General features: G+C 41.3%; 1 protein-coding gene across 1 annotated transcript in view; it reads left to right on the forward strand.

Annotated features, from left to right (window-relative positions):
* Positions 1–5944: 5944 nt before the first annotated feature.
* The window catches only part of INO80C (INO80 complex subunit C), a 33175-nt gene continuing 23195 nt past the window's right edge, over positions 5945–15924 (forward strand). Inside the window, exon 1 of the mRNA XM_042869396.1 lies at positions 5945–6151. Coding sequence (XP_042725330.1) covers positions 6017–6151 — 135 coding nt within the window. The 5' untranslated portion in view covers positions 5945–6016. The remainder of the gene's footprint in view (positions 6152–15924) is intronic.

The following is a 15924-nucleotide window of genomic DNA, read 5'->3' on the forward strand; positions in this document are numbered from 1 at the left end:
AAATTCTAATCCAATGCTCTAGCTATGGTCTTCTCTAGGCTTGGAATCACTGCAAATTGAAAGATTTGGAGTTTTTTTGTTGTTATTTTTCCATCCTATCATCTGGTTTGCACAGCAGCACTCAGCAGACACTCTCAGACCTTGGCTGAGACCAATTTCACCAGTTCTGCACACACCAGAGAGTAGCTTATCTAGCACCTGAATTCTTAGTTTGCGTTTGGGAGAGAAAAAAAAAAAAAGCTAAAAGCAAATCTAGCAAATAAGCTACAGAACAAGATGTTATCAAGTGCCTGACAGCTTTCAGTTGTTGGTTTGTTGTATGGGTTTTGGTTTGTTTTTTTTGTTTTGTTTTGTTTTTTTGTATTACAAAAATAATAGTAAGTGAACAAAGCAAGAAACATTCACAGATTGCTCACATTTAGAGATAGTGTCAGAAATATTAATTTACTTAAATATAAATGCTAGCGAGCAAGTCGGTATAGAGGCAAGTGCAGTGCAGCACCACTCAGTAAGCAGAGGTGGGGGAACACGAGAAGGCTTGCTCTAACAAGCAGAGATGTGTGAGCTAATTCCTGCAAGTAGTTTATGTAGTGACTTCAACTCCTGTTAACAAATACCAGAGGACACTTACATTGCTGTAAATTTATCCTTTATTTAGGAATATTAATAAATTAATTCTGTGACCCTACTCAGCCTCCAATTTGCTTGCAAACTATTTGCCACCCCATCAAGATCTAACGTCCACAAACCAGACTACTTAATTAATCCACATTTTTTTAGTTTATAAACCTGCAGCATTTTTAAGTCCCTGCATTAAAGATAATGCAAATGAGCATCATGCCATTTTTATCTTTCTCAGCTGAGCATTTCAGAAATCAGGAACTTGTTCATGTGCATTAACTACAGACAATGCTCACTATGTTTTCTAAATGCAAACTAAATAAGGAAATTCCTAACCAATTTTTACTTTCAGAAAGATGAGATTTAATCCAACCTGATTAATCAATTCATAATTTTTTTGAGGCAGATTGAAGATTTGCTAAATATCACATAATAAATAATTACCTGGCACATACAGGATACAGGGTTCCAGTAACTACACAATGGCAGGTTTCCTTACTGCACAGTCTAGACAAATAGAACTGTATTTCAAACCAATCACTGTATCATTTTTTTTTCCCCATTGTTGACTTCTACTTTACCGTTGTGAAATCTCTATTTAATGTACTCTCTTGGTTTAGAAGTATCCTGCCGACACATTATTTCAGTTAAGCTTGCCAGAGCTGGCATATGTAAAGTTCTTGGTAAGAATTCCACGCTTCGTGCAACTCCACTGGTAAATGGCAAAGGTGCTGCCAGAATAACTTTACTAAGTTAGTAGCAAAAAAAAAAAAAAAAATAAAAATAAAATTCAAATAATGTAAAGTCAAATAGTAAAATCTATACAGAAAGGCATTTTGAATATCTTCTCTTACTGCTCGTTTCTGATGCGTCAAATCCATCTGAATTAAAAGTAATCTTGGAAACGATGGGGTACCTGAAAAAATGGCACAAAAGGCATTTCTAAAGAACCTGTTTCTCTTTTTGTGCTACTACAAATATAGAAATGGCTTTCTGAAAGCTTCTAACAGGAAGATTACACTGAATGTTAGATATTTGATGTGTGCTGAAAAAGGCCTTTAATATTACAAAAGTAGAGTCCTTAATCCAAGGTTCAAATGCCTATTTTAAAGGCATTTGGCATTATATTTAAACAAAGCTAGTGCAGTCCCTGCAGCTGCAAATTGCAGGGAACAAATGCAAATCGCAAGAGTTCACACTGCAAGCTCTGAAAAGTCATCAAAGCCTCCAAGTGCTTTTAAAGAATAACATATAAAATGCCACAAGACCTCACAAGCTACCCTGCAGGAATCCATTGCTTTTTACCTGATAGAGCAGTGAAGCTAAGAACTTCGATCCTTTCTTTTTCCAGAGCGTCTGTGAAAGTGCAAATAAGCACCCAGTACACATACATACCATGAAAAGAAAAAAAATAGACATCTTCTAAAAATTTACATGAAACTTACAAGTTACATCACAAACTGCATCTATGCCATGCCACTGAAGATGGATAAATTAACAGAAAAGTTCTGCAATGCTGCTGCCAGGAGACATTGATAGTAAGGAAAAAATCTATAATCACCTGATATTTCTCAGCTGCCACAACTTGTAGGGTGAATTCAACTTTAAATAATACCTCTCATCTAGCGAAAAGTTATCCCTATTCTGTTGATACAAAATTACATGCAGAAGGAGGTTATATAAGAATTTTTAAAACCTTCATTTTAATTCAGTAGTGTACAAAGGCATTATGTACACTCTATCACCATTTTGGATACCTAGTAATTTTACAAATTGAAATGCAAGTTACAAAATAATATAGAATGTAATAATAGAAGGCTCTATGTAAAATGGAATGCAATGTAGAAGGCTCAACCAGTAAAGCTGCAGATCGTTTCCTTTTAAACCTTTCGTTCTTCTAGCAGTACAGAAGTAAGACTAGTAGGAATGTCACGAGCCAAACAATCAAGTGGGATATAAATTAATTTCTGAAAGACATCTAATTTTAAAGCTTGGAATACAATAAATTAGCAGTTGTAGAAAGTGGCCGTCTTCTTTTGGTTAAGCAGAAGAGAACCAACGTGTTTAATTCAAAGGCATCAAAGGCATTTGCTCCTGGGCAACCTGAGCATGGCCATCTGAGGATGTTACACAGAATCACAGCAATGCTCAGGTCGGAAAAGACCTTAAAGATCATTGAGTCCGACCACAACCTAACCATACTACCCTAACCCTAACAACCCTCCTCTAAATCATGTCCCTGAGCACCACATCCAAATGGTTTTTAAACACATCCAGGGATGATGACTCAACCACTTCCCTGGGGAGCCTATTCCAGTACAGTTATACCACGACATCCATGCTCTCCGCTTCTGGGCTGCCCCAACTCACATTAAAGATCATTCTGCAGCTTTCTTAAAGGTTTTGCTCTCAATGTTTTCTTCTTCCCATTAAGAAGAAATTTTTAATTTCTCCAATCCTGAGGTACCACCCCCATTCATGTGTCACAACACTACCGGACGTTATCCCCTGGCCCCGATGAAAAGCTGTATGCAGTCAATTTTCATCAAGTCAAAGGGCAGAGAAGTGTGAGGGGGAATATACAGGATAAAAGCTTCCAAAGAAAAAAACCTGATTCCCAAAGCCTGAGGGTTTCTTGCCTATTTCCTAAGGCTCCAAAGTTGAGAAAAGTACAAGAAAACTTTCCACTCCACTGAAGTTATTACTAACAGGCAGGTGGAAACTGCTCACACGCAGGGTTATTTCTGAGCTGGATTTGATTTTCTTATTAGCAAGGCAGTAAACAACAACAACAAAACAGACCTTGCAGTATGAGTGCAAGAGATGGTGCTTACCTTGAGCCAGGCTCAAATCAAGCAGCAGGAAGAGCCACGTCACACTCAGCTAAACCAGCAACCGCAATTTGCACTTCAGCAGGCAAGCCCTCACCTGCAGGACAAAGCAACTACCCACTGAAGTGTGAGGCAGGAACACCAGCTACACATTGCATGTCTTCACAGAACAGCAACTCTTCATTTTCCACAGGGCTGTGTGCAGGCAGGAACTCAGGGTCTGAGCAGAAGGGAGCCTCACCATGTCACAGCCCTGCTGGCATCCTCGTTCCACCACTCATCCCCTGCGGGCATTCTCAACAATGACACTGCCATTATTGCTCTTTCCCAATGAGCGATGGGCCTGCTGGGATTTTACAGCCTTTGATACCTTGTAAAATTGCACTGCACTCAGTACTGCTGCAATTCCCATGGGCCTTCTAATTTTGTTGTTAGTAAATTGATTGATAAAAATGGCCACAGATAAAAGCGCTTGACTGCATACTACTTAAAAACTTCCACTGATGCAGCACATTAATTCTCTGCATGATTCACATGCAACAACTACTCTACAGCAGCTTTAAAGATGCTCCTCTCAGTAAAAGCATTCCTATGATGTTTTATTTTAAAAAGAACATGCCTGGGGGCCGAGTACACAGCATATGCATGGGAAAAAGAAGGGACCTAGCCCTGGGAATCAAAAACAAAAAAAAGCTGACTAAGACAAGACCAACACTGAGCACACGGCTGAGCAGATCCGGATTTGTCAGAGGATACAACTCCCCTACAATTCCCACTGTCTCTACTAATTTCAAACACAGGTCACCATCACGTGATAAGGTCTGTCATTTGAAGAAGAAATGTAAGCCAAGTAGCACACATCAGCCTAGAATAATCATTAACAGTAAAGACAAATGTAATGATGTATATCAGTCTGCTCTGCAATGCTGCTGACAGCCTCAGACAGAAAGACAGAAACTACATCTGGGAAAAAATGGGTCTTGGAGGTTGTACACAGCCTTGATTATGCTCCTGGAAAGTAAATCTTGTCCTGCTTTCCTGTTGTATACACAGGTGCCTGGAGAGCAGCCTGAATGCCCAAGCTTTTGTCCTCAACTCTCTCAGGCCACCTCCGTAGCTTTTGTTTTACACAGCGTGGCCTGGCACCCCTACTGTGACCAAGCTCAATGCTCATTACAGCACCGTCTATAAATGTGACCTAATTTTTATGCTTGAGTGTCAACATCTTCGACCTCTGCCTCTCCAGGGGGCATGCAATGGGTCAGGATCTCACACAGCTGCCACTACAAACTTAAAGGTCAGGTGTTGCATAGATAGCTAAGTAAGTAAATAAAGGTTTTAAGTTGAACACTACCTTGAATGCAGGTGCACGAATAAAGAAACTAAAAATCACTTTATCAGCAGTCAAGCTGCTAGAGAGCTGTTTGCAACCCACTGCCACCAACCAGTTCTCTGAGGTAGGGTACGAAATGGCATAGGAAATAAGAGGGCTTCCAGAGCACTCCTAAGCTTCACACATCTGTCATGATACACTGCTCCAGTGCAAAGTCACTCCAGATTCCAAAGAAGAGGAAAAGGTGCTGAGAGGACTGAGTCACTCTCCACATCACAACAGGCTGCTGTGCTGCATGTCTGCTTGCTTGGGAGCAACCGCATTTTTAGCGGTATGAATTACTCAGAGAGACATTCACTATCTGTTACCTGTGGTCATAAAGTGGAAAACTTTATGTGGTGATAACAACCACCACAGTTACCTGCAACTTGCATTTAAAGATTATCAACTGGACAATAACAGAGTGCTTATCAGAAGGTTTCTTGAAGCACATCATTTTAGAATCAAAGGGAATAAGTCAGGGCAACTGATGCAACTGGAAAAAAACCACATATTTTCAAGACTCAGTAACCCTCTTCCTGGTCTGAAAGTGCTTTACATAATCTTGCCTCATTTGGGGAAGCCTTAAGACACAGACTGCTTGTGCAGACAGCAGCGTACCCTACCCATCAGGTACACGCAGTTCCTCAGTCCCCTGCACTACAGAATCATAGAACTGCTCAGGTCGAAAAAGACCTTCAAGATCAACTCCAATCACAACCTAACCACGCTACTCTAACTCTAACAACCCTCCACTAAACCGTGTCCCTGAGCACCACAGCTCCATTCACGCAGGCCTCGCATGGCCTTTTATCGTAGGGCACTTCCAAAACCCTCCTGGCATACGGAGGCTCACAGACAGTCCCGCCTGCAGGTGACGAGGCAGCGCTGGGGGGGGGAGGCGCTCTAACAGCACTGCCTCTCAGCAGGGCCCGGGCGAGGAGCCTGCGAGCCTCCCCCGCAGCCGCCTTACCACAGGGGCACGCACACCCACGGCAGCTGCCGATGGAGCCAGGACCTCCCTCCCCTCCCCGGCTAGCCGTCCCCCTCACAGCACCGGCCTGAGGTGACGGTGCGCAGCGAGTGCGCATGCCCGGCACCAGCAGCTCCATTGCGACTGCGCGGCGCTGCCGACCGAGGGGGAGGGGATCGCGCGCTCCCATTCTTGCCCCGCGCTCGGCCCGGGGGGAAAATGGCGAGCCTGATTCCCGCGGCGACCTCATCTCCCGCCGGCGCTCCTTCCCGTAGCAAGAAGCGCCCGGCAAGCCCGGGCACCGGCAGCGGTCCGGCCAAGAAAAAGAAAGTGGCGGCGTCGAGCGGCTCGCAGGTAACGCTCGCGGGCGGACAGGAGGCGCGCATGTGCCACAGCGCTTTCCGCGCTCCCCAGCACACCGCGCATGCGCAGAGCCGTGGGGGAGTGCCTGCTGCCCGCGGGGTGTGTGCGCGCTGCGCAGTGTGACTTCGTGCTGGGACTGTTCGTTTGTAGCAAAGGAGAGGCCTTGACCACAGGTCTGTTGTCCTTTTAATTGCTACTACTGAACCTGGGGGAGAATGAGTATCTTCGATACTGATCTAAAAAATGCCACTAATTCCTCTATCTCAGTGTTCACAGCAGTATTTTCACAGATGTGTAGAGAAACAGGAAGCATCTAAAAGAGTTTATTCTATGTTAAGATGTGACCAGTGAGCAAAATGCTTGCACCTGACAGCTAACAAGCTTCAAAGACAGAATTTGAATGAAGTGAGGGACTTGGAAATAATTTTGTCAGAGGACAAAACCCAGCTGAGTTGCTGGCTGTGTAACTAAGAGGCGAAGCTTTGCCTCGGCTTAGGAAAAGCAGTTTTTAAAATCACTTCACTGTCAGCGCAAAGCCCATCCAGCTCAACCCTTGCTGTCGTCTGATTGCCCCCAGCAGCTCAGCCCAGGGCCCCATCCAGCCTGGCCTTTAGCACTCCAGCGAGTGTGGGGCACTACAGCCTCTGTGGGCAGCTGTGCCAGCACCTCACTGCCCACTGTGTAAAGCATTTCCCCCTGACATCTGTCCCACTTCTCAAGCAGTATGTCTGGATTATTTCTCCTAGAAAGATTCTGTCAGCCAACATAAAAAAAAAAAGGGCTGGAGAAAATATTCTGTATTTCATCCCATACATGATTCTTCTCAGTCATATTTCACGGACCATAATAGTAGCGTAGCTGCAAAGTATGCACGGCCTGTTAGGTTGCTTATTTTCACACGAACCATTAGATCAGGGAAACGTGTATGCATTTTCCTGCAGATCTTCTCTCCAGACAATTGAAAGCCATTGTGCACATGCCAAGGCACAGACAGAAACCTTTCCGTGTTCTGAACGATGCTCTTATAACTCTTGCTTTCTCCCTGTGGCATTTACATAGTTTATTTTCCTTTTCTGGCACTCTTATCCCCAGGAGAGGCTGTACGAACCACGGTGATTAATGTAGCTAACAAACGGCACTGCAACCATGAAGAATTACTGCCTGGCATGATTGTATTTGACAACTTTTTTCAAGGTCTATTAGGAATAAGAATCGGGATTTCCAGCATGGAAAAGACTGCTCTGTGTCTGTATGCATGTATAAAATCCTTTACACTTAACAATCTTCTCCAGAACTTCAACCTTTAAAACTGTTCTCTGAAGTTCACATCAAACTGAAGCCCATAGGTAGCTTCCAGTATTATGAGACAACCCACGATCTCTTACCCAAACTGAGTTTTGATAAACAGTTTTTGCAGATCTTCTCACAAGAGATTTCAGTGGAGAGAGGAGTAATTTTTCATTCAAGTCACTTGCATCCACTGACTTCAGCAGCTCAGATCAATCCCATAAGGAAAAGAGAAAAAATGAGGCTCTGAAAGTGCCTAACTTAAGAAATGGGACAAGAAGCAGCTCGTTGATCTTCTTGCTATCACATTCAATGTTGCTGACTAGCTCTGGAGTGAGCCAGTTTGAATAGAAACGACATGGAAAATGGGGATGTTGCATTTTTTGACTTAGAAACATTGATCACCTGATCACATTCTTCTTCGGTACCTCATTTAATCTGTGCATCCAGAAGCTTTACATAGTCCATAGTTAATTGCTGAGTAATGTACTTTTTCTGGATAAGGAAACCTGTGACACAAGGAAACAGTAATTCTAGCCTGCTGAGCTCTTCAGAATACAGCCTGTCAACAAGCACTTAACGCTCTATTTTAAATTATAAATGGATAAATGGATAAATTATCCAATTTTTAAGTGGATCAGCCAGTCAGAGACTAAGTCATCAATGAATTTTAAATACGCTTTCTAAATGTATTAACTACCGAGTATCCAGTCATTGTGGGCCTTTAATTAATTAACTAGTTAGTTTATCTCTAATGCCACATGAATAACATCCTTCATTCAGCTGTCTGGTAAGTACACACTCTTAACACACACCATGTGCATCACAAGTTTGGATGTTGTAGTTGGTACTCTTCTGTCTGTTCAGTTTCCAACGTAACCTCTTTGATATTTTTAACAGCTTCATACAGCCTCATTTCAGCCTTTCAGGTGCCAAATATATCATTCTTTAGCTCAGCATGGTATGGTTTCTATTTTAAACAAACTGACATTGTGAAACAAATGGGAAAATAGTGAATTATATCCCTAGTTAATTAGCACACTACAGGTAACAGGATCCCTACCAAGAGGTCTCTAGCTACCTGCAATGTCAGCTTAGGATCTGAAGACTCTGCTAGAGTACTCTAAAGTACACTGTATGCTTTTGAGTGTTACATTAACTGGTAACTTCTGCATGGCCTACCTCAAAATACACTTAATGCTGCCAATTTTGAGTTTCCTCACATCTGTGATTCCGTCACTGTGAAATAAAACAAAAATGTTTGCTTTCAGTGTGACTTCTGCAAGTTGCATCAGCTTGCTTTTCTTTCGTAAGCTTTATGTCACAAGCAGCTATCAGCATAGTGCTTATGCTGAAAGATGTGCTGATATGATAAAACTGTAGATTTCAAATAATCACCCAGAATGTGCTGTATTTTTAATCGAACAATCTTGCTTGAGTAATTAGCTAGTTTGAGTAGCTGTGTGTGTACTGTATAAGAATGCACAAGGATCACACAGCATGCAGATGTTTTAAACCCAGTTTTGATGATGTTTCTCTGACACACGGTCTAGAATACGAGTTTCTACTTTGTCTGAGATACACTTTTAAGGCATTAGCAAATATTCTCTGGAGTTGGTGTGACTTACCGGCCCAAAGGTATTGAGTCATGTTTGCTTTGGAAGAACATTGCCCATAGGGCTTGTCGGTCATGTCTACAGAAGGAGACACATGCTTTTTGGATACAATGCCTGTATTTACCAAATGTAAAATTAAAAATGAGTTTACAGGAAACCACGATTGCAGATTGATTACATCATTTCTATTAGCCTTGCACAATGATTCCTCCCATGTGGTTGTGCCACTGAAAAATACCTCAGTCTTTACTGCAGCAAATGATTTTTAATGTTGAGGATTATTATGTATATTAAAACGTTAACCTCAGGTGTGAAAACCAGTGCTGTTTTTTGACTTACATAGCACCATTCAATTTGATGTCTTTGCCCAGTGATTTCCAATAGCTTCTGTGTGGGTTCAGCTCCACTGCTGACAGAAGTAACAGAAGCTCTTGGACAGACCTGTCTCCAGGTCTCTTGTCTTTTTAATTACTACTACTTAAACTGGGAGAGAATGAGTATCTTCGATACTAATCTAAAAAATGCCACTAATTCCTCTACCTTAATGTTCACAGCAGTGTTTTCACAGATGTTTAGAGGAACAGGAAGCGTCTAAAAGAGTTTATTCTATGTTAAGATGTGACCAGTGAGCAAAATGCTTGCACCTGACAGCTAACAAGCTTCAAAGACAGAATTTGCATTAAGATAAGAGAGGGGCTTGGAAATAATTTTGTCAGAGGATAAAGAGAGAAAATGTGCTAAATGTGGCAAATGCGTATTTGCTTACATGCTTGTGAAACAACTTCACACATGAGTGACGAAGTACAGTAAATGCCTCACTTGGAGAATGATATCAAAGTTTGTCTCACATTTTGAACGGATGTAAGCTGCTTCAGAAACTACAGAAATACACCGAGAATGCTCCTGCTTCCTCTCTGTCCAACTCTGTAACAAGTTTTGGTGCAATTTAGAAAATAACTATTGAACTTCCTCCTCTGCAAGACTTGAGTGGAATTTCTGAATTACTTACATGATTAAATACATTGATTTTATCTCTGTGAATATTGCAGCACTGCTACTGGAAACCATTTTACGTAACTGTTTCTCATATGTATATTTCAGTCTTCCCTTTTTCTCATTCTGTGCTCCAAAACAAGAGCTCTACAACAGTGTTAGAAAATACAAAAGTCAAAATGGTGTAAGGTTCTCTTAAATAAGTTCCTCTAATGCACAACCTTAAAATAAAAGGAGCAATTCTAAGATAAGCTTAGAACTCCATTTTTTATGGAAAATGTAACTGAATGATGGTATTTTACGTTGTCACCTGAAGATCACCTGATGAGGAGCTGCTCTCTCAACAGCACTTAGCTATGTACTTATTAGAATGGCTGTTGTTATGTGTTCAGAAGCTAACAACAGAGAGCTTACCCGCGGATATAAATAGCCTGGAATTGGACTCCAAACCATCAGTAAATTTAATCAGTTCTCCTGTTCTGCTGTTTTACCAAGCCTATCGCTGTAAGTAGGAAGCCATCAAATCAATTTAAAAATAACTTTGTTTTAAAGAGTCCATTTGATCTGGCTCTAATTTCCTGAAAAATGAGGTTAGGGTAGGATGAGTTTAACCACAGAATCACAGAGTGTGACTACAACCACTGCACCGAACTGCTGCTTTCACTGTGTTTTGGGTCAGGAACCTTCTGCAGTATGGCACAGCGTAATAATGATTTTCTGATTTGACAGGAAAAATGAATTGCTTACGAATACAGACAACCTTGTTTACAGCCCTAACCAGTGTAACACTAATCTTACTTTCATAATACTGTCCCCGACAAGACTTTCTGTAAGAGAAAAGCATAATTTTCTTTTGTAGCTGGAAGTTTAAAAAACAAATTGTGGTTTTCTCCAACCTCTTTGCCCAGAGACAGCAAGACCCTGATACAACACAGTAGTAGGGAGGTGTAAGTACATGTGCACATGCCAGTTTATGAAAAAGCCGTCTTTTCATTATGCTGTGAAGTTTTTTGTTTTGTTTTGTTTTTTCCTGCTTAAACATCTCTCAGCCCTGAAGGTTACGACAGTAACTGAAAAAAAAAAAAGAATTTAACCAATGAACTGGACCCAATCTGAAGCTACTGCTTGTTTCCAACAAAGACATGATCTGCTCCCAGGGCATGTCAACTCAAACCTAATTAAATTGATTTAAATGGATAAGGAATGCTTTAAACTGGATAAAGAGTAGCTATGGTGATACACTGCAACCAATTGCTAGGTACTGATAAGAATTCCTGAGGTGAGCTGTTCAGGTTGCGCTCTCGTTCACGTTCCTACCCAAGAGTCTTGGCTCTTACAAATGAACTCATCCAGCTGAAACCGTACTGCCTCGTCCTAACAAGAGTTTGAGCAGCAGTGGGCAGGTTATGATAGCTGTACCATGGGCAGGTATTGTAATCCAAAATTACACTGCACATCATCAGGCCGCAAAGCATGGAAAATCCCTGGAAATGGCAGATCTCTGAATGAAGCAGATGGGGTCATCACTTAGATTAATGCCTTTTAAACACGCGTGACCACAAAGATGATAGTCTGTGTGATAAAGCAGAGCGTGAAGAGCTGAAATATGAAGCACCTCTTCTAAGAGGTTTTTTTGTACTCTTATAAGAAACAGCTCGTTTTCAGGCTGTCCACTAATGAGAGCCAGGATTCTCCTGAGGAACTGGTTTCTATCAGTTGCACATCTGAAGTCAAATCTATTAAAAAAGCAGAATCCCTGCAATCCCACAGGAGGAAAAACAGTAATTAAAAACAATTAGCGTATTTTATAGGGAAATGTTCGTAAAGCGTTGTGTGTTTTAAGCTTAGCTTCATTTTAAGAAATTTGTGTAGCAATCTGGATTAAAAGGAAGACTGTCAAAGCTGAGAGCTGAGCACTGACTTTGCTTGACATTTGTCACATACTGAAGGGTTTAGAAGATCTGTAATCATAGCAGCATGTGAATTTCCAAACCAGTCTATGCCAGTCTGAGAGCTACCGGTCCCCCTACCAAATGGGATTAGATTTGAGATTTAGAGTAAACACAGATGTGTGTTTTTGTAGAAGGGTGAAAGCATGTGTGTGTTGACTTGTACTATGGGCATCAATATGCTGGTGTCATGTTATTTACCCATCTCACTTTATCCTGGCAAGAGATCTTAGTTTTTCCTTTAGCCAGAAGATAATGGAGAGTCTTACTGTGATTGCATTCATTGTCAGGATTCATAATAAACATACAGGAAGGTTAAAAGAAAGAATAAATATGGTTCATTGCTTCTATTGCAAGGAGATAAAACAGAATGGATTTTTTTCTTTTTTTTTTTGAAAGAGAAAGAACAATCTATAAAACATTTTACACATGTACTTTGGCATGACATTGTGTGTGAGAGGCAATGCTCCTGAAAGGCAATGTGAGGGGCCCGTTAGCACATTGAAAGGTTCAGGTTAACCAAAGAAAACTTGAAATACTTAACCAAGTAGCACAGATTAGAATAGCTGTCAGCCCTTTTTTCACATTTTTGTGAAGTGAAATGATTATGTTAGATAATATTTCAGTTCTTTCTTTAGCAGTGCATTGGCAATGCAGTTATATAAACAGCAATGCAGCTATATAAATGTATTTTTTTTTTTATTAGAAAGGCTAATAGAGATATTAATTTGGTACCATGGCAGTGTTTTGAACATATTTTTAAGCATTCCAAGAACACATAATTGAGACATCGGTTGTTTATTTTGGCTTAGAGCTGTAGAAAGCCATGAAAATTGTGACACTGCATTGCAAAATATACCTTTCCCTCACAGCAACATTCATATCCATCAACAGCATGTCTTGTCTCCCTGGAAAGCACACCTACAATTTTGGGAGGCACAGTTAACCACTCTAGTAATTTATCTTGATATAAAGGAGAGAGGCTCAGTCTCCTACTGTCTCCTTCACATCTCCCTGCCCCTACAGCCTTGTCAGCTTCACGCCAGGCCTGCCCAGCCCTCAGCAGTACTTAGTGTGTCTCTGCTGCCTTGGTGAGCTGGGCTGGTTCACAGGGGATCTGTTAGGCAGGAACTAACATAGGGAAGAAGTTGGACCATGCAGGAAAAAAACCCAACAATAACACTTTTCCATTACAAGTGAGCTGTTGCCTAAACTTGGAGATTCTTAACTGCAGGTTTCAGTAGTTTACCTTAAGAAACCGAGAGGAAACTGCAGCAATTCAAGATCTGACTCATTAGCAGATCCCATGCCCTTGCCAATGGAGGGGTAGGGAAGGCAAGGATTCAGCTGCTTTACTGCTTGCTTGTCAGCCCCTTAGAGGTGATTCTGTGCCACCAAAATATGCTAAAGGGAAATGCTAGGGCTGGGTCCTGATGCTGCTTCTCCCTGAGGATTTAGACAACTCTTTCTATTTAGGTTCAGAACCATGAACATCTGCCTTTTTGAGGGCCAATAGTAAGTCCTTTCTTTCAAAAGCAGAACAGAAGTCACACTTAGGGCAATGTTACTTGCTTTTTTTCTGTGAGGGGTTCTTCCAGCTGCTTGCTGGATCCCCCACGTGAAGTTAGTTCTGTTCCTGCCTCTGTCCCAGGGGACTCAGAGCCCCTTTTTCCACACACACACCCTAACCGCCAGGCTTGGAGCCAGTGTGGTGCAGTGGGAGAGGCATGGAAATGTTTCCTCCTCTGCAGCTGAGGATGGATATTCTGTTTGTTCCAAAGAGAATGACTGCATAGTCTGGTATTGAGGACAGTTGTTAGAATGGCCTCTTTTATGTCCTTTTTTTTTCTGCTTGATTTAAAAAAAGCTAGGTAGACGTGCCATTTAATAACAAGTATTTATGTTGTAACAAAAATATATGACTGTTATTCCAAGAAACAAATTTGAAATGGATAAGAAGGAAATCGTTTTATGAGTGATATGTAATTAAACTGTAGCATAGGCTTGCATGGAGCCCCTGTGTTTGTAAGGGTGCTGTGTGCTGTATCACTACAGCCTTGTTTGCTGCTTCCACAGATTTATGCATTTCCAAGGTAGTAGAAGAGTGAGAAAAAGGGTAGGAAAAGCTGAGACACCTGTAATAGTTTCTGTGTAATTTTGAGAAAGGTTTACAATTATGGATATTGTCAACTAAGTGGAATAGGTTGTAAAAACAAGCAAGCTTCCAAGCATACAACGATTCAGCAACTTCCAAATCTAATTACAGACTGAAAACAATTGCTTAGAGTGTAGTTAGGTAGTCAGTTAGACCATCTTTGGAGTAAAGGTCAGTGGCATCCCAGGAACACGGGATGTTAATCAGCGAAGGGAGAGAGTGTTAAGAAAATACTTGCCATCTGTGAGAAAGAAGGGAGTTAAAGCCCTGCAGAAAACTGTATATAAGTTATGTGCCCTAAAAAATCTTTCTTTGGAGTTGTTATAGAGTCCATTCAGAAGCTTGCCTTAATCTTATATTCCAGATAAACAGATGTATTTAATAAAAGATAGCCCCTCTGCCTAGAAACTTTATGCCCTGAAACCATCAAGACTACAGTGAAATACTGCTGAAATAGAACATGCAGAAATTAGGGCAGTAATTAACGTGAGTTATATGACAGCTCATGACCAAAAGAGCTTTTTGTTAATAAAAACAGTATTTTCTATGTCATAGCATATTGATTTTTTACTAGAGACATGGAAGGCAGCCCAGAGAGCTGTGCTATCACTGTACTTGGAGGTGCTCACGCCGCCTGGCCCAAGTTCATTTCTGACCCTGGCTAGAGGAGGAAGTGGGTTGGCCACCTCCGAAGGTCCCCTTCAGCCTCATCATGCTGTGATGCAGTGAGCGTCTCCTTTCAGACGCCTGGTTTATTTGATAAAGATGGGTCCATCCTCTCCCTGGATGTGCAGCCCTACAGTCCTTTAGCAGCTCGCTCTGGGTACTGCAATTGTACTGCAACCTTCCCTATGGTGTCTTAATGAAGCCCCAGACTCAATGACTGTGTTTTGTTATTACTATTCTCCCTTCTCTGTAACAATACTTAACATTTTGCTAGAATTTCTTTTCCCTCTGAGGAACATCACAATGTTCTTACAGATATGTTAGCTCTAAAAGTCAAAAAACCAAAACAGGAAAACACCATTGCATCTTGACACGCTCGCAGCACATTCAGGCCCCTCAGCCCTGGTCTGAGGTTGTCAGCTGGGAGAGTCCTTATTCCTTAAAGGTAATCACCTTTGTTTACTTAGTCTAGAACTAGCAGTGCTCGTTTGAGTCTCAAATGAGCATCCGTCAATATTCTCTATTGGTCAGAAGTTTTCCTTTACTTTTTGCTATGTCCAATTTGTAGCAGCCAGAATTGTTTTTTGTTGCAGCCACAGAAATGTCCTTTTATCCTCCTTTCTCTGTGTCCAAAAGGTATTTTTTTGATTTGCTACATCACAGATTTTGGAAAACTTATCAAGAAACCCTATTAAGCCCATCAGAAAATATTAAACACTGTGTTTCTCTCTCACCCGTGATAATGGATGTGATACTTCACTGATTATAATGTAGTGGGAAAGTCAAGTCTTGTAACAGTTCTGTTTTGTTTTAAATCCAGCAAAATAGGCAGTCAGGATACAAGTTTATATGCAAAACACTAAACTGTCTGGCTCTTTCCAGGATGTACCATGGGTCCTCATCTTCTTCATCTTCACTGTGTAACAACAAGGTGAATTGTACTGCCACAAAATTACACAACTGAGCAAACAACCACTGGTTTGTACAAATATTTCTGCAGAAACATTTAGAAATTTGCTCTCAAATTAGCACTGCTCTCTGCTCCCTTTTCCCTCAGTAGTCTCAGAATAGCGTGCAGTGTATCACCTTATTTTCATT

The sequence above is a fragment of the Lagopus leucura genome, unplaced genomic scaffold (genome assembly GCF_019238085.1).
Source record: "Lagopus leucura isolate 7727_CA_CO unplaced genomic scaffold, USGS_WTPT01 Super-Scaffold_100002, whole genome shotgun sequence".
Classification (NCBI taxonomy): domain Eukaryota; kingdom Metazoa; phylum Chordata; class Aves; order Galliformes; family Phasianidae; genus Lagopus; species Lagopus leucura.